A 23,442-nucleotide genomic window follows, 5' to 3' on the forward strand; every position below is an offset into this window, starting at 1 on the left:
ATGAAAACTGAGAGAAGCCTGTCACACATATATGTGATAGTATCATTTTGTCTTGACCACTGCATTTGAGTTGTAAATGAATGCCACACAAGCAGCATCCATCAGAAATAGCTTACCTGGAAACAGGAAGGGCATCCAGCCATATAAAAAAAATCATTCACAACACAAAATTATTACACACTTCAAAAAAAAAAAACAACAAATTTTAAGAGAGATTAAAGTTCAAATATGTGTTTTTATTTTTAAACTGTCAGGGAAAATACCTAGGAAGTTTCCATAATGGACTCTTCAGTATGTTTACCCTTGTCGGCAGCAACACGGTTACGACTCCTTCGGTCCAAGATGCGTTTCCTATCTTTGTCCAATTTTAATTTCACAATGACAACCTGAAAAAAACAAATGACCACATAACAATAGCAGGATTCATCATGAAGTTGGTGTGGCACATATAGTTGTAATGAAAGGCTTTCATTTAAATATGATCGTAAAAACAAATGCTGTCATCATCATCGTTTAACGTCCGCTTTCCATGCTAGCATGGGTTGGACGATTTGACTGAGGACTGGTGAAACCGGATGGCAACACCAGGCTCCAGTCTGATTTGGCAGAGTTTCTACAGCTGGATGCCCTTCCTAACGCCAACCACTCAGAGAGTGTAGTGGGTGCTTTTACGTGTCACCCGCACGAAAACGGCCACGCTCGAAATGGTGTCTTTTATGTGCCACCCGCACAAGCCAGTCCAGGGGCACTGGCAACGATCTCGCTCGAAAATCCTACAGGAGCCAGTCAGGCGGTACTGGCAACGGCCACGCTCAAAATGGTGCATCTCATGTGCCAACCGCACAAGAACCAGTCCAGGGGCACTGGCAACGATCTTACTTGGCTTGCCGGGTCTTCTCACGCACAGCCCATTTCCAAAGGTCTCGGTCCGTAGTCATCGCCTCGGTGAGGCCCAATGTACGAAGGTCTTGCCTCACCACCTCAGCCCAGGTCTTCCTGGGCCTACCTCTTCCACGGGTTCCCTCAACTGTTAGGGTGTGGCACTTTTTCACGCAGCTATCCTCCTCCATTCTCACCACATGTCCATACCAGCGCAATCGTCTCTCTTGCACGCCACAACTGATGCTTCTAATGTTCAGCTTTTCTCTCAAGATACTTACACTCTGACGGGTATTCACATTGACATTACACATCCAACGGAGCATACTGGCTTCATTCCTTGCGAGCTTACGTATGTCCTCAGCAGTTACAGCCCATGTTTCACTGCCATGTAGCATGGTTGTTCGTACGCATGCGTCATACAGTCTGCCTTTTACTCTGAGTGAGAGTCCCTTTGTCGCCAGCAGGGGTAAGAGCTCTCTAAACTTTGCCCAGGCTATTCTTATTCTAGCAGCTACACTTTCAGCGCACCCACCCCCACTACTAACTTGGTCGCCCAGATAGCGGAAGCTATCGACTACCTCTATCATAAAACTAGAGGTAGGCTGAGATGGGTTGGTAGATTTATGAAGTAGGTTTATAACGGAACAGCTGTCAATGGATTGTGATAAACACTTTGCCAACATAGTGGTATCAAGAGATTCACAAACGCAGATCAACAGACCATGTAGGAGTCTTTCCAAGTGAGTGATATTGCCCCTCTAGAACGCTGGAATCTTATATAGGTCCTGGTGATACAGTCAAGGCTTAGCGGCCATGATCACTAGATCATGGGTTTGATTCCCACAATGCACTACCTCCGGTCTGGGGGTAGTGCATTGTGTTCTTGAGCAAAACACTTCATTTCAGTGTTGCCCCAGTCCACTCAGCTGTAAATGGATGCCAACCCTGTGACAGAGTAACTTCCTGACCAGGATGAGTGCTGGCCTTCTCCCTTAGCCAGCAGGGTGGCATCATTTAAAAGCTAAAATGATGACCATGATGCTCAACAACATCCAATTGTCTGGCAGTTTGCATGATCACAGGGGGACAAAGGAGACCAGACCAGTAACTGAGCAATAGACACACCTGCAAAGTTTTGTCTCTTAAAGTATAACCACAAGGGGAAATCGGAAATTTTGATTTCTGATTTCGAAAGCAACAAGTCTAACGAGATGTCTGATAATGGAATTGACGAGTTTCTACTAGAAATAAAATGAAGGAAGGATTTCTCTTTGCCTGTTTGCAGTCATTGGACTACAGCCATGCGGTGACACCACCTTAAAGGGTTTAACCAAACAAACCGAACCCACTACTTATTTTGTTCTTAAGCCCGGTACATATTCTATTGGTCCCTGTTTGTGGAACTGCTAAGTGACAAGGACATATACACCAGTTGTCAAGTGATGGTGAGGATAAATTTATGTACAACGAGTTTCTTTCAGTTTCTGCCTTCTGTATCCATTGACAAGGCTGTGGTCAGCCTAGGACTATAGCAGAAGACACTTGCCCAAGGTGCCACACAGCAGGACAGAACCAGGAAACAAACCTCTTAACCAGACAGCCATGCCCATGCCTATATAAAGTATTTTTCTCAAAAGATTTCCTGAAAAACAATCCAGCAGTCTATTTGATGAACTGAAAGCAAAAGAAACCCTGCTTCAATTATTCCAACAGTAACCATAGAAACAGACTATTACACTATATACAAGAAAAGCTTCACATCTCCCAGATGCCTAGACAAATGGCACCCATGCCGGTGGCATGGGAAAAGCATCCACTACTCTCAGAGTGGTTGGCATCAGGAAGGGCATCCAGCCATAGAAACCTTGCCAAATCAGACTGGAACCTGGTGCAGCCCCTGCTAGCTTACCAGTTTTTTCAGCCAAACTGTCCAACTCATGCCAGCATGGAAAACAGACGCTGAACGATGATGATATTGTTTATTTCTAGGATGGCATTGTAGGGTAGGTGTGAGAGGCTACATCTGGCTGGTTTGAACATAAAACAAGATAGAATATTTGGGTCGGATCAAATTCTGAAGGGTTAATGAAAGTCTGGTAGTGTAAAAAAGGCTTGGGCATTTCTGACAGTAAATGTGAGGCAAACCACAAAATGGGGAAATTCAAGGTAAAGCAATTACTAGACCCTGCAGTGGACCTGGGAATTATGACTTCAACACCACCGCAACAGCAACGTGTTTGCGTGCTACAATGACCTCCAGGAGAAAAAGAGATGACCTGTCAGAGCCAGCACTTTTCTACTTGTAATCACACACACACACACAAAAGATTGGAAAACTCAGCAGAAGGAAAGTCTGTTAACAGACCACATAGAGACACGTGGCAAAATACCTTTCTATCCATCTGGGAACCTCACCTCCAAAAAAAAAAAAAAAAATCAATCACCCAGTGAAAAGGCTATCTAATGTGCATTCTGCAAGGTTGCGTTTATGTTAAGTGGAATGCCATAATTTGCATGTATATATTGATGCAGGTGCAGATGCATTGTTGAGAAGCTTCCTTCTGAACAATATGGTCTCAGGTTCAGTCCCACTGTGTGGCACCTTGGACAAGTGCTTTTTACTACAGCCCTGGAACAACTAGGTTTTAAATAAATTACCTTGACCTGACATTATTTGCAGGTACATTAAAAATGGTGGGTGTGTTGAGAAAAGAAAAGAGCAATAGTAAAAAAATTTAAAAAAAGAAATTGTGTAATCATTCCGTGGTGCACAATTCCTTTTATAATATCCTGCTTCCTATACATACAAGACATTATCAAATACATTAAGGCATGATTTGAGGGAGAAATGTGGTTGTTTATACTAAGTTGACGATGTAAGACACCTTGCTGGATTGTAATTAAACAGTTGAAATGACATTTTTTCCACACAAACAGACATTGGCCCAACAACTTACATTTGATGGATGAATACCGACATGAACTGATGTGCCATTAGCTTTCTCACGCTGGATTCTTTCAATGCAAATCACAAACTTTTTCCTGTAACATTGGACAACCTTGCCAACTTGTTGACCTTTGTAGTGACCGCGTACCACCTAGGAAATAAAAAAAAACAAAACAAAACAATAAAACCCCATCAATATATGAAAAACATTGCACCCCTATTGAAGGTGCTGGAACAGTATAAAAAAAATATCTTGCTTTTACATGTAGGGCCACTTCCCACACCCCAATATTGCAGAGGTAGATATTCTCCAAATAGGCACACGAGTCACTGCAGAAGGACAAAGCAGACCAAACTGGTGCCATGTAAAACGCTCCCAGTCCACTTTGTAGAGTGGTTGGTATTAGGAAGGGTAGCCAGCTGTAGAAATCATGCCAACAAAGGGCCTATAGCATCCTAAACAGAAATGCAAGGTTTGACAAACAATCCACAGCCACACCACTGCAACAAGCAATAAAGCACTCCAGTTCCCACTGTTACTGCATACAGTCCTGCCTACTGAAGGCATGGAATTTTAGAAGAGCGAGAGTCAATTACAGGCCCCAGTGCTGAACCGGAGCCTACTCCATCGAACCTGAAAGGATGAAAGATAAAGCCAATCCTGATGGAATTGGAGCACAGAACATCAAAACAGATGAAATGCTGCCAAGTATTTTAGTAGAAATTTTAAGATGATTGGGCGAGTTTTATGAAAAATTTAACTGCTACAGCAAGTACCCTCAAAAACTCGATGTTAAGGTTAGAAGTTGCAAGCCACATTGACCTATTCACAACACACAAAAAGAAAAACAAAAAAAAAACATCAACCAACCTGTACTTCATCATCTTTTCTAATTGGCATGTTACGGACATTATATTTCTGTCTAAGTTCCTTTGATAATGGAGATGTCATGAGTTTCCTCCTGATGTGAGAAGGGGCATTGAAGTGCCTCTTTCTGTTCTTTCTCCGCGAAGATGAGACAAGTTTGTTCAGCTTCATCTTGCTTTATATAATATTCTGGAGAAAAAGAAAAAAAAAGAAGATATTTAGCCCTTTCATTATGAACACGCCCGAATAATAAATGATTCAAAATTTGGAAGCAGCAACAGAAAAATCAAATGATATATGCAATAAGTAGAACCACATGCATGATGGAGAAGTGAATATTTTCATTCCCAATTCAGAAAGCAATGAGTGCACGATGAGTTTTGACCAGATACAGAATGACACATAAAAGTGTCTGTGGTCACCTACATGCCCGGAGGAAATTTGTTACAAGCATTAACCCACAAAGCGCTGGGATTTGCACTTACATAGCATGGACTGCCGAGCACATTTTATGAAAATGACACTACCATGCACACATAAAAAACAAAAAAAAAAAGTCAAAATATCTTCTTAGTATATAATGGTGGCAAGTTTTACATCATCCGGAAAGCCATTAGTTGAAATATTAGTCCTCTTGCATTTGTGGGGGGGGGGGGGTACCAGAGCGTTTGAGTGTCCATTAGACCCCCATAGATTAAATGCATCTACCTGAGCCAGGAACGTGGCCCGTCGAGCTTTATGTGTTAAGGGCATTAAGAAGCTGCCCAAGACAGCCAACTTTTAAATGGATGAATAGTTTGGCGATCAGTATGATTCCAGTCATATCACGCAGACAAGGTTTTTGAAATTATGACAAATTTTTGCACATACGAGGCACTAGCAGCATAGCAGTAGTGAGAAGAAAATGATCCCTCTTCGACAGAGGGGCGATATTTTAAATAAGGAGGCTTCCGTGCATACAGAAGTGACTAAAGAACGGGACAAACTGATAGGAATACCTTTCTTTTTTACTACAGTTTGTTCTCAGATGTCATAATTATGTCCCATATTTATTAACTGTTGAGGTATGAAGTGAACTTCGGAGCATGCACATACTGAAGGACTTAGAAAACCTCCACGTACGATGAATGGCAGCCAAATTATAACTAAACAATATTGCTGAATATTAATGGCTAACGGAAATATTTTTGAGTTGTTTGCCAAATGACTCGTCCTCCGCTTAATGGTATCGTTATCTTTCGTATGCTGCTGTGTTTGGCATCAAGACAGTCGTTATAAAGCAGGTTTATTGCTCACAGACACCCCAGCCACGACTACCCTCCCTTTTTTGTTTTCATTTTTGGCAATTCAGCTTTCGCTAGGGATGAGGGAGATTCGACCGATGTTTCTAGCAGGTCAAAAGAAAAAAAAAATCTGTATACGTTTCCTTGGATAAGACTACAAAGTCTAGTATAGTCTGGCAATCTTTCGTTATAGCCATAGCCAGTCTAGTTTATATTCCTGTAAATTATCTCAGATGTAAATTGAATCAAATATAATGCAGGTTATTAAACGAAGAAACGCCGAGCACTGGAGGGGGAACAAAAATAGGTCCACACAAAATATAACTTTTAAGTGGATATTTACTAGTCTTAAATAAACGACCCATCTATGTACACAATAAAGATACGCTATACTCCGAAGAATTCCATTTTATTTCAATAAAACTATTCCCAAAGTAGCAATTAACCACAAATTCTCTGCTGCAATATAAAGTATAGGATAATTCGTTGTACGGTGTCCAATGTTGCTTTTACGACACCAGTTCAGCATTATTACAAAGCTTTTATTTATTAATTCACCATATTAAAGTGATACACAATACATATAAATACTGACTTTAAAAAAAACCCCATTAATAATTACACCGAAGAACAAACCTGATCTTATACACGTGTTTAGCCTGGTTGTTTAAATAAGTCATAAATATTAGGATTTTGGTGGAGCAGTAAATGATGGGTTTGTAGTAAAAAACGGAAATATATACAAAGAAACTAAGCAATTATTCATGTAAAACATGAAATTCTGTGTTGAACAGCAATGTCAGTGAGGAGTAACATCAGCAAAATAAGACGGATGGAAGAAGATAAATAAAGAGGTACTCACTTCTTCGTACAGCACGTTCTATGGCCGACCTAAAAAGAACATGTCCGTCTAGTAAAGTTGGCAATATAATGTTCTCCTCGTTTGCCGCATGTGACTGAAAACTTGATTCTTTTTTTGCAGTTTGAATTACATTTAGATATTTAATTTCAAATTAAAAGAAAAATAAATAGACATTAATTTATTTAATTTTATCAAATATATGTTGAACATTATGTTTTTTTTCTGCTTTACTCAAATAAAACTGTGAGTACGAAACTAAATTTACAAGTGTATGAGTTATCTGCCCTTAACCATTCTTAAGAAGAACTTCGTGTTTCTTAATTTGTAATTTTTGTGATGCAATTTTAAATTCATATTTTCTTCCAACCTCAACAAGCAAGGTAAGTTGTATTTTTTTTTATATTTCGTATTGGAAGAAAATGGTGCTGGTATTTGTCGTCGCTAAAAAGTTATACGTTTAGTATAAGTTTTTGGTTTCCTAGACATACTATAAAGTTGGGCGGGGGGGGGGGGCACAAAACATTGAGAAAACAAATTCAAATAGAAATTTTTCCCTGCAAAAAAAAAGGTTATTTTCTTACAAGTTTCTAATACATATATCCGAAAAAGTTGTGGAAAAAGTTCCAACCAGTTATAAGAGTATTTTTCGAGGAGAACTCTATCGGCCAATCGTCCTTAATTGAAACTACCGCCTTTTTTAAAGTGTTTAATCTGAGGATGAACTCTTAACACACTCTTTTAATCTTTTACTTGTTTCAGTCATTTGACTGTGGTCATGTTGGAGCACCACCTTTAGTCGAGCAAATCGACCCCAGGACTTATTCTTTGGAAGCCTAGTACTTATTCTATCGGTCTCTTTTACCGAACTGCTAAGTTACGTGGACACACCTCAACATCGGTTGTCAAGCGATGGTGGGTGGACAAACATAGACGTACAGATAAATAAACGTATATACATGACAGTCTTTCGGTTTCCGCCAACCAAATCCACTCGCAAATCCGTGTGCATAGTGTAGAACACACTTGGCCAAGTTGCTACGCTGTGGGACTGAACCCGGAGCCATGTGGTTGGGAAGCAGGCTTCTTACCACACAGCCACTCCATGAAATTTTGCAGTGGTACCTTATCGATTGTGTAAATTAGAATTATGTTGACATTAAGGTAAATATTTCATAAAGGACCCGTCCGTACCTAGGTGTGAAATAATTTTTTTTTTTTTTCCGAGTGCATTCGACGTATCTAACCTCCAAACCCGCCGCAAGCAACTTTTTTCCCCTCGGAAGTGAAAGTGGGGGAAGGAGTGGTGGGTGGCCTTGGAGTTTCCCCACCAACGAAGTTTTGTTTCGCAGGTTTTGAGGGGTTTTTTTTTTCTCCCCTAGGTTATTTCGCATTCTTTCAACGTGGTGAAAGGAAAACTGGAAGCGACAAGAGATGACGTCACTTCTACGAGTGAGAAGAAAAGTTTCTCCCTGCGTTTGGTTTTTTCCTGGAGACGCGACCAGTGACAGACGCCAGTCGTGAAGATAGAGAAGTCGGGACAACACTGGTGAAGAATTGATAAATCTACTGGCGGTACCCTATTGCAAGTCGAGGTAAGGACAATTTTATTTATGTACCTTCAAATTACAAGCTATTTTTGGCACATTACCAGCTGTGAGGATACGTCCAAGAAGTAGATATTTTATAACTTTCTGTGATTCTTGTTCTTCGTTTGTAATGGCCACAAAAGTCAGAATCCGAAATAATGTGTTGAGACCGTTCACTAGGGGTCGACTTTGCCTTTCGTCCTTTCAAGGTTGATAAATTAAGTACCAGTTGTGTACTGGGGGTCAATCTAATCAACTGGCCCCCTCCCCCCCAAATTTCGGGCCTTGTTCCTTGTGTAGAAAAGAATATTGGAAGGAATGTGAATACTGCTGCAATTGCCTTTGTCTACTTGGCGGTCCCTTCTGTTTGTTTTAGGGTAGTGAAAACCTAAATTCTTAGCTGCATTGTCATTGCAAATGTTATTTTCTCTTGCAGATGCTCCCTGCTGTAAAACATGGTCTCTATGTTTTGTTGCTACTCTTTGCACAAGAGGAAGTGAGTCCTGGTCATACAGTCTTTCCCGAACCACCCGGTTTGCTGTGTTACCAGGATATGTTGCTTAACAAACAAGTGTGCCAACATGCTTGTCTTACTGGTTATTTTGCTGTTGCTGGGATGAAATCTTGTCATCAATGGCTCACATGCGAAGACTTTGATACCAACATTACCATTGGACGCAAGATTGCTAGTGGCCTTGGCAAAATGGTAAATAACATTCTGAAGTATTTCATTGATGTCTTGTAGCTAAGAGGACAGAGGTGAAAGTTTCTGGATTATAGGCTTCAGCTGCATTCTAGGTTTAAAGTACTCTTTCATAGGTAAGTCTTAGATCATCATCATCATCATCATCATCGTTTAACGTCCGCTTTCCATGCTAGCATGGGTTGGACGATTTGACTGAGGACTGGTGAAACCGGATGGCAACACCAGGCTCCAGTCTAATTTGGCAGAGTTTCTACAGCTGGATGCCCTTCCTAACGCCAACCACTCAGAGAGTGTAGTGGGTGCTTTTACGTGTCACCCGCACGAAAACGGCCACGCTCGAAATGGTGTCTTTTATGTGCCACCCGCACAAGCCAGTCCAGGGGCACTGGCAACGATCTCGCTCGAAAATCCTACGGGACCCAATTATATCACTCTTTTGTAATTTTATGAAAGCAGTCTCGCAGCTAAGTTGCCTTTGGAGTGAAGATAATCAGCTAGTGACACACAAAAACGCTTTAGGAATGGATGTTGTCTAAATGTTCCTGATCTAACCTGTTAGTGTTTGATATATCGAAAAAAAATCTGTTGGTCTCCTACAGGATTATATATTTTTCTTACTGATATTTTGAGTCTCAAATGCTAGTGAGGTTAAGTTACAGGACAAACTAGTCTCGGAAGTTCATACTTTACTACAACAGATTCTTCTTGTTCCTGTTACTAAAGTACATAACTCTGCTTATTTGATTCCGTGCAACAGAAGTCTTTGGGTACCACTCCCCCATCTCTATAATGTAGCCAATGTTCATCCACTAAAATTCTATATTTTGTGGCACTCTGTCAGTTACGACGATGAGGGTTCCAGTTGATCCGATCAGTGGAATAGCCTGCTCGTGAAATTAACGTACAAGTGACTGAGCACTCCACAGACACATGTACCCTTAACGTAGTTCTTGGGGAGATTCAGCATGACACAGTGTAACAAGGCTGACCCACCACACTCTTGGAGTGGTTGGCATTAGGAAGGGCATCCAGCTGTAGAAACATTATCTGCCTTTGTTTCCTTTGCAAACTGCTGCTTTCATTGACTTCATAGTTCTAATTCATTTTTGCCCTTTTACCTTTCCCCAGGTGTATGAGGCTCACTGGCAAAACCAAACGTTTGTTATGAACAAAGCCACCAAAGACAACAGATATTTATCAGATTTTCACCATGGTTTGACCATGATTACAGCATTTCAGCCTCACCCTCGTATAATCCAATTAGTTGGCCATTGTAACAAAAGTTATTTAACCGAATTCCATCCACTGATGTCTGCTGACCATCTCTTTGATCATCTTAATTCCGAAGAATACACACTACATGATACCATTGAACTGCGTTACCAATTGTGCATGGATTATGTGAATATCCTTGCCTATCTTCACTCCAGTCCACGTGGCACACGAGTGATGTGCGATTCCAATGATCTGACCAAAACCCTCAGTCAATTCTTGCTCCGTTCTGACCTCCGACTCATCCTTAATGACCTTGATGCTCTACCTGAAGTGAATCGCTCAAAGAATCAGTTCATCAAGTGTGGTCACCGAGAAATTGGTGGAGAGTTTGTCGCTCCTGAGCAGTTGTGGCCTTATCTGGAAAGGCCGTTTGTTGACGCCGACATGCCATCTTATGATGAGAAATCTGATATTTGGAAGATACCCAATGTGTGTAGTTATTTGTTGGGGTCATCTTCAGCTGCTGTGTTATTGAAGCTGCACCTGTTGCATATACACAGCAGGTGTCAGTATGAGGAACCGGAACTGCGCCCGACAGCCAAGGAGGTGGCAGAAGAATATGAAAGAATTTGGAAGGAATTTACATCAGGGAAGAGGCAGAAATCTGAACTGTAACTATTCTCTTGAGGGCAATCCAATCTATATGTAGTTGCTCAGTCAGCTAGAAATAACAGCCAAACCTCTCTCAGATTACACACTATCATCTTGGAAGGCTGCTTTGGATAATTAGTCTAATTAAAGAAAACGATGGAATGGTCACATCTGGAAGATCTTTCATCATAGGTCTGCTGGATTATAGCTGACCTTGGCTAAACATTTGTCACCACCAAAATATTTATTCACACATTTTTGTATGTGCGCTTATGTATGCCTAAATGAGTCTAAACATACATACACACACATTTTAACGTCTGCTTTTCCAGGATTGCATGGATTAGACAAAACTTGAAACAGAATTTTTAATGATTGGATGCTTTTCCTGGTGCCAACCTTCACCTGCTTCTAAGTAAAGTAACAATCCCTCAATTTATTGAACAATTAATAACCTGGACATGTTTCCATGGAGTACTGCAAACAAATGACATGAGTTGTTTGAACAGGTGAGGCTTTTGTTTATAATTGGTGCTGATGTCAAGACAATGGAGAATGTTAACTGTCATATACACGTCATCTCTCTCTCTCTCTCTCTCTATATATATATATACACACACACACACACACACACACACACAAACAGACTTCTTTCAGTTCCTGTGTAACCATTTCACTCACAAGATATTAGTTAAGCTGTAGTTTATAGTAAAGGACTCTGACAAATGGCATCCATGCAATGGAACCAGACCATCACCAAAGTTAACTTCGTCATCGCACATGCATCCATTGATACATAAATTATTAGTAGCAAGAAATGCATTTAGCTGAAAAAAAAAACTTGCCTCCAAACATTTAAACATGAAATCATGAACTAAGATAAAAATCAAAATTAGGCTCAGGCCAAAGACGCAAACAAAGATTACAGTTCAACTCCTGGAAAAAGAGAACATTAAATGAACAAATGGGTAATATATATATATACATACATATATATATATATATATATATATATATATATATATATATATCTGCTTGTATACCCATGTTTGAAAACATAATGGTGGAAGATATCTTTTTTGTATTTTGTGACTTCTACCTTCTTTGGACTTCTACTTCCATTGTCGACACCAAATATTATTGGTGTGGAAGAGGTAATCCCTTTGCTTTACATTTACATTTTTTGTTTTATTTTCTCCTCCCCCCCCCTTTTCTTTTCACTTCAGACTTCAGCTGTTGCCATCTCTTGTTTGCAGACATTGTATCTCTATAGTGTTGGTATTTGTTTGCATGTGAATTTCTTGACCACCATCTAGCTTTTTTTTTGTTTAATGGTCTTGAAACTGTATGAACGGATCAACGAGATTCTCACTGTCTAGCGAAACCACAGCCAAGGGATCGGCTTGGACGGATCGGTGGGGAAAGAAGACTCTGTTGAGCTTGACTCTAGTCCGGTTTTGTGAGAGCACACGGTGGGCGTAGCATAGGTGGTAGCATTCGCATTGCTGGTAACAGCGTGGTGCTCTTCTGGTCGTCGCAGCGTTTCTTTGCCACCTCGGTCGTCCGGCGTGCCGGTTTGGCGTCAGGGATTTGTGCATGTTTGCGACGATGGAAAACTGCCATTCCCATACAACCATGGAACTCCCCTGTATTGTAAGATATCGAAAGATCAATTCAGTGAGTTGCTACAGTCCCATAGGGAACCTACGCGACACTACACCCTAATGAAAGCAAAGTTAACTGGGCTGCCATCTAATTAGCTGGCTCAGGACAACTAGAAGGCAGACCAGTGGCAGTCTACCCACCTTAGCAAGGAGGCCTACACCTCCCAATCAGGTTTTATGTTTGAAATCATGACCATCGATTTCTGGGATAAGCTCACCACAGGTCATTGAAGATAGTGGTTCCTGGAAGAACTGAGTTATATGCAGTCCTCTAGTGTTTCATGGTTACGACTTGGTACTGCGTAAAGGAAAACTTCCCTCATCTTGGGACATAGTCCTCCAATGTTATATTCATTTATGTTGCAATTTAATAAGTTATTTTACAAAATACTTCATTCTTTTTTAAATCGTTTAAAACAGGCAGTGTTTTTTCAAAAGAAATTTGATAACAGACGGGCTAATCATTGAATGGCTGAAAAATGTTAAATCAAAATTGCCAGTTGTTCTCACATAATGTCTTTCTCTCTCTTCTTTGGACAGTTAATAGCTAATCTATTCTCTTTTAGATGATTTACAACAGTATTCTTCAGTTTCCAAAATCTGTTCAGAACAGTATCCACAGCACACCTCACAATGGAAGTGTCTCAAGAGCAGCAAGTTCTTCAAGGATCCTAAAATTACCAATTCTTCTAGTAATTTCATATTATGTTGTACCGTATATATTGGTACCGTTTCCAAACCTAAAGAGGATTTTCAGCTATTTAGAAGCTATATCACTAGAGTTCCTTGGTGCATTATAACTGTTTTGTTGGACTGTCAATCATTTTGGAAATATAACCGCTAGGGAAGCAAAATATATCACTTTCCATGTTGGAGCTTCAAAGCGATGTGCTTGACCATACAACATTCTAGCAGCAACTGAACTTAACTGAAGGCACATTCTAGCCTTGGGTGGAAGTTGTTGCTTGAATCTGTACACCTGGTTAGTGTCTGTTCAAGCACAACTAACTTGTGGCCCAGTGTAAAAAGTTTAGTCTCACCACAGAGTTCTTTGTAAACAGTTATGGAATATGTAGTAGTTGCACTTGTTGGTTACTATGGAAACAGTGTTCTTTGCTTACTATGCTAACAGAACTGTATGGTGACGTGTAATATACTCGCTTCTGATTGGCTAAAATACCCCAGTTTTAAAAACTTTGATGGCTGATAACTTTTTAGTAATAAAATGACTTTCGTTTTCATAATTAGTATACAAAACTTAACCTATATACCAAATTTGAAAATAATTGGAACAAAATTGGAGCTAGTGATTCACACCACAAAGATGCTAAATCCCTTATGCTTATCTACCATGGCTGGAGCGCTTAGCCAATATACAGGACACCAGATTCTGAAAGGGTATTTTACATCAGATCAAGATTTTTAGTTTCAAAAAGTTTTATGACCGTCTCTACACAGTTTGCAGTCTTCATCTGTGAATCAGACGTATGCCATAAGACCAACTCTGTTATTGTTTACTGTAGATTTGTCAATTTGAATTGAGAATTTACTATTTACTAGTCTTTATTGTATCTCTCCATGTCACATCTTACAGTCTTTGTGGTGCTCACAGAGCATGGACAACAGTCGTGATACAGGTAACTCTTTTTCGATATTCAGATGGCTTTCGGTCCTCCCTATCAACTAACCTTTTCTCCTCCAGGTGCCAAGATGCAAGCTGATGGACTTGTCCTTGTTAACTTTTGCCCCTGCCACCGCCTCATATTCTTTGATAGTGTGACGGATGGAGGCAAATACTGTATCTTATTTATAATGTTTTTGATTTGTAAGATATAATAGATATTATTATTCCTTAAGGAAGAAGCTATGATGGTAAACTCGTCACTTATAACTTAATTATAAGTATTCATCACCATGCATAACTCTTAATTCAGGCTGCGTAAATGTTATGATGAATTATACATACCAAGACGCTGAACGTGCGTTTGATGCGTGCATGTATGTTGAAGATATGGATTCGTATTCTTTTAATCGTTACATAAAAAAAATACACAGTTTCATAAATACAGAAATAAATTTAACGAGTTGAAAGAACGTGAAGTAAAAGAAAATAATTTCTACATTAGTTTATTTATGTACATTTGGCATTTATAGTACAATTGGAAAGTAAGGTCATTTTGTCGTAGAGAATTACGACTTAAAATTCACACTAACTAATCTTTCATACTAACTATTAGAGTTCACAATAATTCAGTCTTGCTGGATTTGAGTAATAAACATGGCATAAAGATTAGCTGATACTCAAAAGAGTGAGTGTCGTGGCATTGAGTAACAACCAACGAACACCGGAGAGTGTGTCGTGGATTTGAGTGACAATCAATGATCACTGGAGAATTTCCCAAAAATCAGGGTTTTTATAACTGCTCATACACGAATTCTAAGAACTGTACTTTGTGAAGGATTTCTTTAACAAAAGTTTAGAATTCTTGGACTCGTGTGCTTGTACATAATTATGCTACTCATAATTCACTGAAATATAAATACACTGGACCTTTTAAAGTTTTGTCAATTAAAGATAAAACTATGACCCTGGATATACATGGCAGAGAAGAGATTGTCAGTTTAGACAGTAAAAAAGGCTTGTTTCGACCAGTATCCGTGTCCTGGAAATGATGATGTGAGTGATACATCTCGGAATAATATAAAACAGTGATATTCAAAACAGCAAACCTAAGGTTAACAGAAACGCTCAAAAGTCAATTTTAAAGTTACCTAGAAGCGGTAGAATTGTACATTTTCCCAAAAGACTTTCTCAATTTGTTTGAATATATTCCTCATAAACTTTTGTATTTCTGGAAATTGTAAGAAATTTTTCTTTATTTCCGGAGAAATTAGATTGAGCAATGCTCATACACGAATTCTAAGAACCGTACTTCATGAAAGATTTCTTTAACGAAAGTTTAGAATTCGTATATGAGCAGTAATTTTTAACCAATGAGAAATCAACAATTTCTCCTGTTTGGGCAAACGAACCTATGTTCTCTCTCCACCTCTTATGAGTTTACTACAGTAGCCCTTTACTAGAAAGATTTTCAATTTTGCGATAAAAATATTGGGTAAGGCAGATCCACAACTATGAAGATCCACTAATATTCTCTTCGTAAATTTAAATTCAGAGTTAAACTAATCTCTCCAAATGTTTGGATTCAGACTGATTAACCGCTTGAAGAGTCAAATATACAGGTTTTGGTTTCTCTTTGAAAAGTTTTACAGGCCAAATTGAACAGGCTGCTCCTGTATCTACCAAAAACCTTTCTTTTGAGTTTGTGTCAAAAACAAAAAAATACGCAACTTTTAAGGAAGCTGTCCACAGATTTTGTCGCATCTAATCTGTGGCTGAGAAGTTTCCCGACCTTTTTTTGTTCAGAAAATCAAATGAGCATAGCTTAACACAGCGATAAGATTTGTCACCGAACTTTGAATGGTATCAGCATATGGCATTTCTCTTGGGACTTTTTGATCTCCTTTGCCATCTTGCATTTCTTTTATTTGAGCAACTGTCTCTTTCGAGCTGAAGACTTTCGATTTTCTTTGTCAACAACTCGAATTGTTTATCGTAATTCTTTTGATGCCTGTATTTCATTAGAAATAGATGGAACTGCATTCACAGACTCTCTAGATGACAATTCCAAAATGCCATCTACCAATTGTTGAAGAGAGTTTTGATTCTTCTCAGCAAGGTTTATGTTTTATAAGGCAATTTGGTAAAGGAAACCTCTTTGAGGTAGGATTCTTCTATTTGTTGATCTCCAAGAAGTTGTGTTGGCTTCTTATTGCCTAATTCTTCATTATTGAATAGCTTCGCAAATTCTTTCTGTTTTGAATTTGAGGTTCTTTTTAATATTTCTGCTTTGATTGCAGAATAGGAAACTGGCTCGACAGGGTTTAAAAATAAATCTCTAATCTCATTGCTTAGAGGTGGAGGCAAATTACTTAGCATTATATTGTATTTTTGCTCTTCATTCGTTAGTGTCTAACATATGTCATGGCATCTTGTGTGCGCTCATGTATATATCTTGGGCTTCCTATGAATGATGATGGAAGGATGTTCAGCTGTCCCGTGTTGTTGACATCATGATCATTCGGCATTGCGTCTTGTGGGTGTGCATATGATTCCACTCTCAGTTGCTTTTGGTACAATCTCAAGTAGAGTAATCGTTCACTTTCAATTTTTGCATGCATGTCAACAATGAACTGACTGAACAGATCTCCACAATGTAGGATGTGGTTTGAAGCTGGACTCCTGACCATCATGTGGAATGCATAGAAGTTTTAGGAGAGTGGGTTATATATCTTTAGATATACACCTAACTTTCCTACATTAAATTGGAAGAGAACTCAACGCAGAAACTCCAAACTGATCAACAACAACAAATATTTATTGTTCGGTGGAAAATAAAACAGCTTCTAATTGTCCGGTTTTAGAGTAGCCTGAAATGTAGATGTACGGTTCTTCGAGTTGGTGTCGTTATAGAGACAACTTGGTTCAACCACACTCAAATGAAACTTGCTTTGAGGAGTTTGTCTGACTAATGTTGATGTGGTAAGTATCTTGTCCATAACAGAACAGCAATGGATATTGTAGTGCATCATAGGGTCTGTGTGTTTATGAAATTCTCCTCAGTGTGCTGTCTCTGAGATGGAGGACAATGTCACGCTTGTCATGTTCTTGCCCAACCAGAACCACAGCTATTTCATTTGTTGATGGCACACTAAACCTGCCTCCATGTTGACCAGATGGTTTCTTGTCTGATCTGATAACTACCTTGTAATCCATGGAGTCAGGTGGAATTGTTTCAAGTGCAGTCTTGAAGCTTCTAATCAGGTTGTTGTTATGCAGCATCTTTTGCAGAGACACTACAACGTTCTTCCTGATGCTGGAAATGTTCTTGCATTTCCCTTGCCCTTGTTGAGAATCACCCATAAAGTATATTTGAAGGAATTTTGGTGATTCATTTGACTGATGTAGTAGAGATCCAATCTGCTGATAAATCTGACCTTGGACCTTGAAAGTTTGCATAAATCCTGGCTCAGTTAAATCTCTTGTGGCTCCAAATAAAGTCATCTGTTTTTCAGCTTTGTATTGTCTAATTTTGTTTTGGAAGTGCTTGGAATCTTGGTCAGTTGATGACAAAAGTTTCTTCAGTGGCTCTGGAGGTTGGGGGAATGCAGGGAGTTTAACCCTTCCACCACTCCAGCACAGTGCAGGTGTCTCTCCAGGCCACTTCCTTGCTTTACAATGTATGGACTCGGTTGTCATTTCACTATAACGGTGATTGGGTACCACTACTTTTATAAAATAAATTTCATTAACAGGCTGAAGAAAGAAAATATTTACAGTACATTTAGAAGTAAAGCAATTTATCGTAGAGAGTTGTGACATAAATTTTATAGTAGATAATCCTTTCGTACTAAACTATCAGAGTTTACACTACAATTCAAATAAATCTTGTTCGATTTAAGTAATAGGTATGGCATAAAAATAGCCAATATCTCAAAGGAGTGTCGTGAAGTCTACTGACAACCAATGATCACTGATTAATTTCCCAAAAATCGGGGTTTTTATAACTGCTCATACACGAATTCTAAGAACCGTATTTCGTGAAAGAAGTCTCTTTGACAAAAGTTAAGAATTCAAATATGGGCAGTAATTTTAACCAATGGGAAACCAACAATTATACTTGTTTGAGCAACATGACCATTACATCATATTACTGCCTTTTACAACTTGCTTGCTGTTCACTACAGAATGGGTTTAAGGATGGTGACCTCTTCAAAAAAAAAAAAAAAAAAAAGCAGGTGTGGTTTGGTCATCACTGAAAGTCATTTTGCTTTCTTTCTCTTTTCCCCTCTTTCTTTTTGTCTTCTTTGAGTTATATTCAGAATACAACATATACTGTCTCCCCTTTGAACATTCAATTTTGGAGGGAATTTTTTGATGAAATGTAGTTCCATTGCTTTTTGGTGTTGTGGATCGTCCTGTGCACATTTGTAAAAGGGAAAAATTTTGAATCATCGAACGAGGAATTACGCAAGATTCCATTAAGTAAGCATCTGGAAATACGCACTAAAGGAAATGTTGCCTGTGGATTCTTGCATGTTGGCAGAGGGAATTATTTGTTTTGCCAATGTTAATTTTCTTTGCAGTTTGGGCAGGTAATGCAGTCTATGAGGTTTTGCAGCTCATATCTGCATTTTGAAAAGGGATCCACTCTTGAATTTTATGTGGAAACCACTTCCCAAGTATTTGAAGTTGTTGATGTTCCACATCTGCTAACTCCATTCTTTTACTAAGAAATCTGATTCATTCTCTGATTTGAATTCTGCCCTTGTGAGGTGTTTTTTAAGATTTTTTGGTTGGCATCGGCTATTCCGTAAGATGTTTTTTTTTTGTTTTTTTTTTCAATTAGATTATTCATTTTGGGGCTTTGTAGGAGTATAGGTAAGTTAGATTTTATGACATGAAAGATGTTGGTTATTCCAAGACTGTGTGTGTTAATGAACAGAATCGTGTTTTCATTATACATCTCTGAAGCATCGCCTTCCACAGGTCACTAAATATTGTGGTTCCCAGGAGAATCAAATGGCAGATGCATTCTTCTAGTGTGTTGCGATTCCGACAAGGTTCTGCATAAAGAAAAACTTGTCTGCTCTCGCGACACCTCCGAAAACCCATTGGTGAGGTAGCACCCTACCCTGATTATACTTTCTCCCAGAGAAGACTGTCTCATCTATCTCGACAATCTTCCCAAGACCACCTATTTGAACTAAGTCCTGTGCGCATACTTTTTGCACATAACTGTTGTAATCCACAGCTGTAGCGTGGCTCATCCCCTCGTACAAAATTCACTGGTAGGGACAATCAGCAATAATGAACATATAACGCTCTTTTGTTCTGTTATGTATACTATGTACATCAAGATAGTCAGCAAAGGATGAGAGATTTGCAGAGACGGTTCAACTGACATTTTGGTTGCTGAGTTGAGGTCCTGTTGAGGTGACCAGTGTAAGATATTTCGTTGCTTCATAATCAATCCTTGACAATAACCCGTTACTGTTATTTTTTTCATCAAAGAACAGTTCCTGGGTTCAGTTTCTAGGCAATGAGTTGGTGTTTCGGACTCTGCCAAATATCCCTGCTACAGGGGAATTTTTTTACAGATATCACAGCAATGTTTTTTTCTTTCTCTTTATATCATCAGAAAAATGAATCTTTTTACATTTCGTCTTGCATTCACAGAAGAACATTTCCTGTAATTTTTCTTCTCCCATTTGTTTAGAATATTTTTCCTTTGCTATATTTCCATTATCTGTTATCTTAATCAATGTCTGAAGATGCTGCTGATTATTTTATGATCCATGTTTATTTAGAATGCAAAATTCTTTTGTATATATTCCCGAAGGTGTTAACAAATTCCTTTTCGTAAATTGTCATCTGATATTCTGAAGTTAGATAGAATATCATAAAAGAGGAATCTTACACTTATGTACTGAAACAAAGAATGAATGTGGGCAGAGTAAGGGATTGCTGTTTCAATATTCAGTGAGTGCGTTGTGCAGTTCTGTGGCAAAACTGACAAATCAAATTGAAACAAATTGTGTAATAAACTAGAAAGAGCTCGTAAGAAAGTCAGGGAAACTTGTGGTGTAGTAGTGACAACTTTCAAGGGGTAATGTGTATTGGTGCTTACAGGTGAATTAGCATGTATAGGAAAGCAGTTTGTGATGCAAAATGTGGGATTAAGGTAGTTGAGAAACCAAGTGAATGCATTAGATCACAAATGAGTTTGGCCTGTCCTTTTGATAGGACTACTTGTGTGCTATGTGGTGTCAGTCACAAGATTAACTGTAAAAACTGGGAGTGTGTGGTGGGGTGTGAACAGGGAATCTTTATAGAGGGGGCCGTTTATAACCTGGCTGAGAGATTTTGAACACCACTGGCATATAGGACTATAGGATAGAAAGTTTTCTACATCAGTATTCTATGATAAATACAACAGCATTTAAAAAAAAACAAAGAAGAGACCCTTAAACTGTAAATATAGATCCGTCGAAACAAGGCAACATCAGAAGATACATGAAGCTGTATGTATAACAGAAGAGAAATGTATACTTGAAAGGAAATATGAGAACTATGCATGTGTATGGTTTGGTCAAAGGCTATGCAGGATTCTCAGGATGTAATGGTGGGAGGACCTAGTGTAAATAGTCACGTAGGGGGGGGGGGGGTGGAGGGCTACAGGTAAGATAACACAGACCTTTCCTCATGGGCTACAAACCTCATTCTTGCAGTTTTTGCAGATGTCTGTGTGATGGAAATTTTTTAATATGACTCTTTTCCTGGCTAAATATAACCTGCATTTTCTGCTGTTATTAGAATAAGGCTAGCACTTCTCCAAGATTTTCCACTTGATGTTGTAATCTGTGGTGCTTTTCTTGAAAACCCATTCATGTCTGCCCAGTGCTCTGACATTACATTTCTCCTAGATTTTGAAGTGGGACTTATGATTGTTCTGTAAAGACCTTCTGTTGGGGCTCTGACATTACTTCTGCTTCATATACAACTGCCTTGGTGTGGGCCTACCTACCAATATCATCTTTACACTAGGTGCACAGCTAAAAGAAACTCTTAAGGTGTGTTAGGGTTAACCCTAATCTTTACACACCCTATTCATCTAATGAAAGTGCTTATTCACTAAGCTAAGGAAGATCTTACCCACCACAAGGCTACCTGGTGGTATTTTCTCTTGGAGGTGTTAGGGTCTGGCATATAAACTAATTCTATTCTTAGAACTGCTGTTAGCCAGAGCCTTGTTGTAGTACGGGGCAGTGGTGTCAAAATCTCTTTACTTAAAACACATTGGAGATTTTTGTTTTTTTTGTTTGCTCATGTTACTTAGCTTCTGGTCATCCAGGAATTGTGTTAATGTACAGATGCGGAATGGTCAGCCCATACTACTGATGTATAGTTGCTGTATTTGGAACACCATATCCGGTACACCATGTATGTTAGCAGACATTTGCTCATTTTGTGGATAGGACATTTTACCAATGTGCAGGGCTGTTGTACCACATGTGATAACCTCATTGATAGATGTCTGTGCAGGAATTCACTACAACAACTTCGATGAAATGAATGGAAATTGGCCACAACCACTTCTGCCTCATTTGTGTACAGTCGGATGCGACCAATTGGTCAATCAGATCAACACCTCCCATATACAAATTATAGTTCTGTAGAGCAGTTGGTTGAGGTATGGAGATATAAGACTTTACCTCTGCTGAATATTTCTGTGATGTACCAATAATTGGTGAATTGAAATTTGAAGCAATGGTTACAACATTATTGTCTTTATATTTCATAACACACACTGTGGACGTCAGTGTCAAGTTAGATGACCACTTGGGTTGTTTTTTGAAAGTTTTTCTTTTCGCTAGAGGACAATTTAGCAATCTGTTTTCTCTAACAGTGCTTGTTGCACAAATTCCTGCTGATCCTAGGTGATTTAACAACTTGAAGGAGGTAAAATAGTTATCGAAATGAAGTCTGTAGCCTGCGTCAGCTGTTACATTAGCTTTTTGTATCAGCTTCATTACTACATCACCTCCCGTTCCTAACTCTGTGTGGATATCTTGATTGCATTTTCCAACATAGACATCAAATGCATACATGTAACCACTTGATGAACAGGGAGCCCAATTTTTATACCCGAATTGTATTGGTTTCCCTTTTATCTGGTTGGTGCAAAAGTAATGTCCAATTTAAAGATAAAAATGAATAAACCAATGACTATGGAAATATTTGTTAAACATGCTCTCCATTGCTTTCAACGACGTTATGCCTCGCTTGTAAAATTTTGTAGGCTTAGAACCAAAATATGAATCCAACTCATTTTCAAAGCAATTTAAATATTTTCTCAAGTTTCCATGTTAATTTATTCCTAACACAAACCTAAGAATTTGACATATTGCCATTAACCCTTTCTGTAACATATTTCTTTTGAAATACACTGTATTGAACTTAGTAATGTAATTTTGTGATTATTATGTATATATATTTTTTGGGGGGGGGGGGGTAGAAGTCTGTGTGTGCCAGATGATCTGGGTTATGATTATTACAAAACATGTTTGACAATTAAGTATAATTAGACTATGGCTTGTAAAGAAAAAAAAAAACATAACTATATGAACATTTGGGAGTATTTCTAATTCACAGATGTAAGAGGAGTTGATTGTATCCATTTAGGAACCAACAGTTGAATTTATGGTGAGAAACAGCTGGTTTTGTTCCCCTTTTTGTGAGGGAAGATCTCGTTGTGCCACTGTCAGAACCACATCAAATAAAAAAAGAGCCACTCCAGTTATATAACACCAAGTTAGGATTCAGACCATATTTAACCCCTCATCTTTCCCTTGACCTATTCTATCATGATAGAGTTAACACATCTGTTCAGGACCCTCCTTACATGCACACCTCTACCTGCGTAACCTAGCTGTTACTTCATACAACAGGTTTTTTTTTTTGTTTTCTATCTTTTAAACAACTTGGTCCAAATTTGATAAAGGACCCTTTCAGTGCAAACCACCTTTGGGTGGATCCTTTGTTCTTTGTTTATATTTTTCGTTATTCTTTGTAATATTTTTCGCAAATAAAGAGATGATAAATATAATAATTGTTGTTTTTCTGTGATGTCTTGAAAATGCCATAAAGTCAATTT

General features: G+C 38.7%; 3 protein-coding genes across 3 annotated transcripts; 1 reads left to right on the top strand and 2 right to left on the bottom strand.

Annotated features, from left to right (window-relative positions):
• Window positions 1-215: 215 nt before the first annotated feature.
• LOC106868602 (large ribosomal subunit protein uL24) lies at window positions 216-6,979 on the bottom strand. Its single transcript, XM_014913939.3, has 4 exons — window positions 6,843-6,979; window positions 4,701-4,886; window positions 3,840-3,980; window positions 216-386 (listed from the first exon to the last, which is right to left on the bottom strand). The coding sequence occupies exons 2-4, from the start codon at window positions 4,866-4,868 to the stop codon at window positions 264-266; spliced, it is 432 nt and encodes a 143-aa protein (XP_014769425.1). The 5' UTR covers window positions 4,869-4,886; window positions 6,843-6,979; the 3' UTR covers window positions 216-263.
• Window positions 6,980-7,092: 113 nt separating this feature from the next.
• LOC106868601 (protein O-mannose kinase) lies at window positions 7,093-11,094 on the top strand. Its single transcript, XM_014913938.3, has 4 exons — window positions 7,093-7,222; window positions 8,222-8,434; window positions 8,865-9,134; window positions 10,263-11,094. Exons 3-4 carry the CDS (start codon window positions 8,865-8,867, stop codon window positions 11,022-11,024), a joined length of 1,032 nt encoding a protein of 343 aa, XP_014769424.1. The 5' UTR covers window positions 7,093-7,222; window positions 8,222-8,434; the 3' UTR covers window positions 11,025-11,094.
• A 10,714-nt stretch (window positions 11,095-21,808) lies between these two features.
• On the bottom strand, window positions 21,809-22,396 carry LOC106868616 (piggyBac transposable element-derived protein 3). The gene has a single exon (XM_014913961.1). It carries the CDS (start codon window positions 22,394-22,396, stop codon window positions 21,809-21,811), a length of 588 nt encoding a protein of 195 aa, XP_014769447.1.
• Window positions 22,397-23,442: the final 1,046 nt, after the last annotated feature.

Source organism: Octopus bimaculoides, chromosome 14 (assembly GCF_046866305.1).
Source record: "Octopus bimaculoides isolate indiv1 chromosome 14, ASM4686630v1, whole genome shotgun sequence".
NCBI lineage: Eukaryota > Metazoa > Mollusca > Cephalopoda > Octopoda > Octopodidae > Octopus > Octopus bimaculoides.

Coding starts and splice junctions, on each gene's coding strand:
- LOC106868602 (XM_014913939.3), bottom strand. CDS start 4,868: ATGAAGCTGAACAAACTTGTCTCATCTTCGCGGAGAAAGAACAGAAAG. Junction 3,981..4,700: donor GAAAAGATGATGAAGTACAG/GTTGGTTGATGT, acceptor TTTATTTCCTAG/GTGGTACGCGGTCACTACAA. Junction 387..3,839: donor TCGGTATTCATCCATCAAAT/GTAAGTTGTTGG, acceptor TGTTTTTTTCAG/GTTGTCATTGTGAAATTAAA.
- LOC106868601 (XM_014913938.3), top strand. CDS start 8,865: ATGCTCCCTGCTGTAAAACATGGTCTCTATGTTTTGTTGCTACTCTTT. Junction 9,135..10,262: donor CTAGTGGCCTTGGCAAAATG/GTAAATAACATT, acceptor ACCTTTCCCCAG/GTGTATGAGGCTCACTGGCA.
- LOC106868616 (XM_014913961.1), bottom strand. CDS start 22,396: ATGTATGCATTTGATGTCTATGTTGGAAAATGCAATCAAGATATCCAC.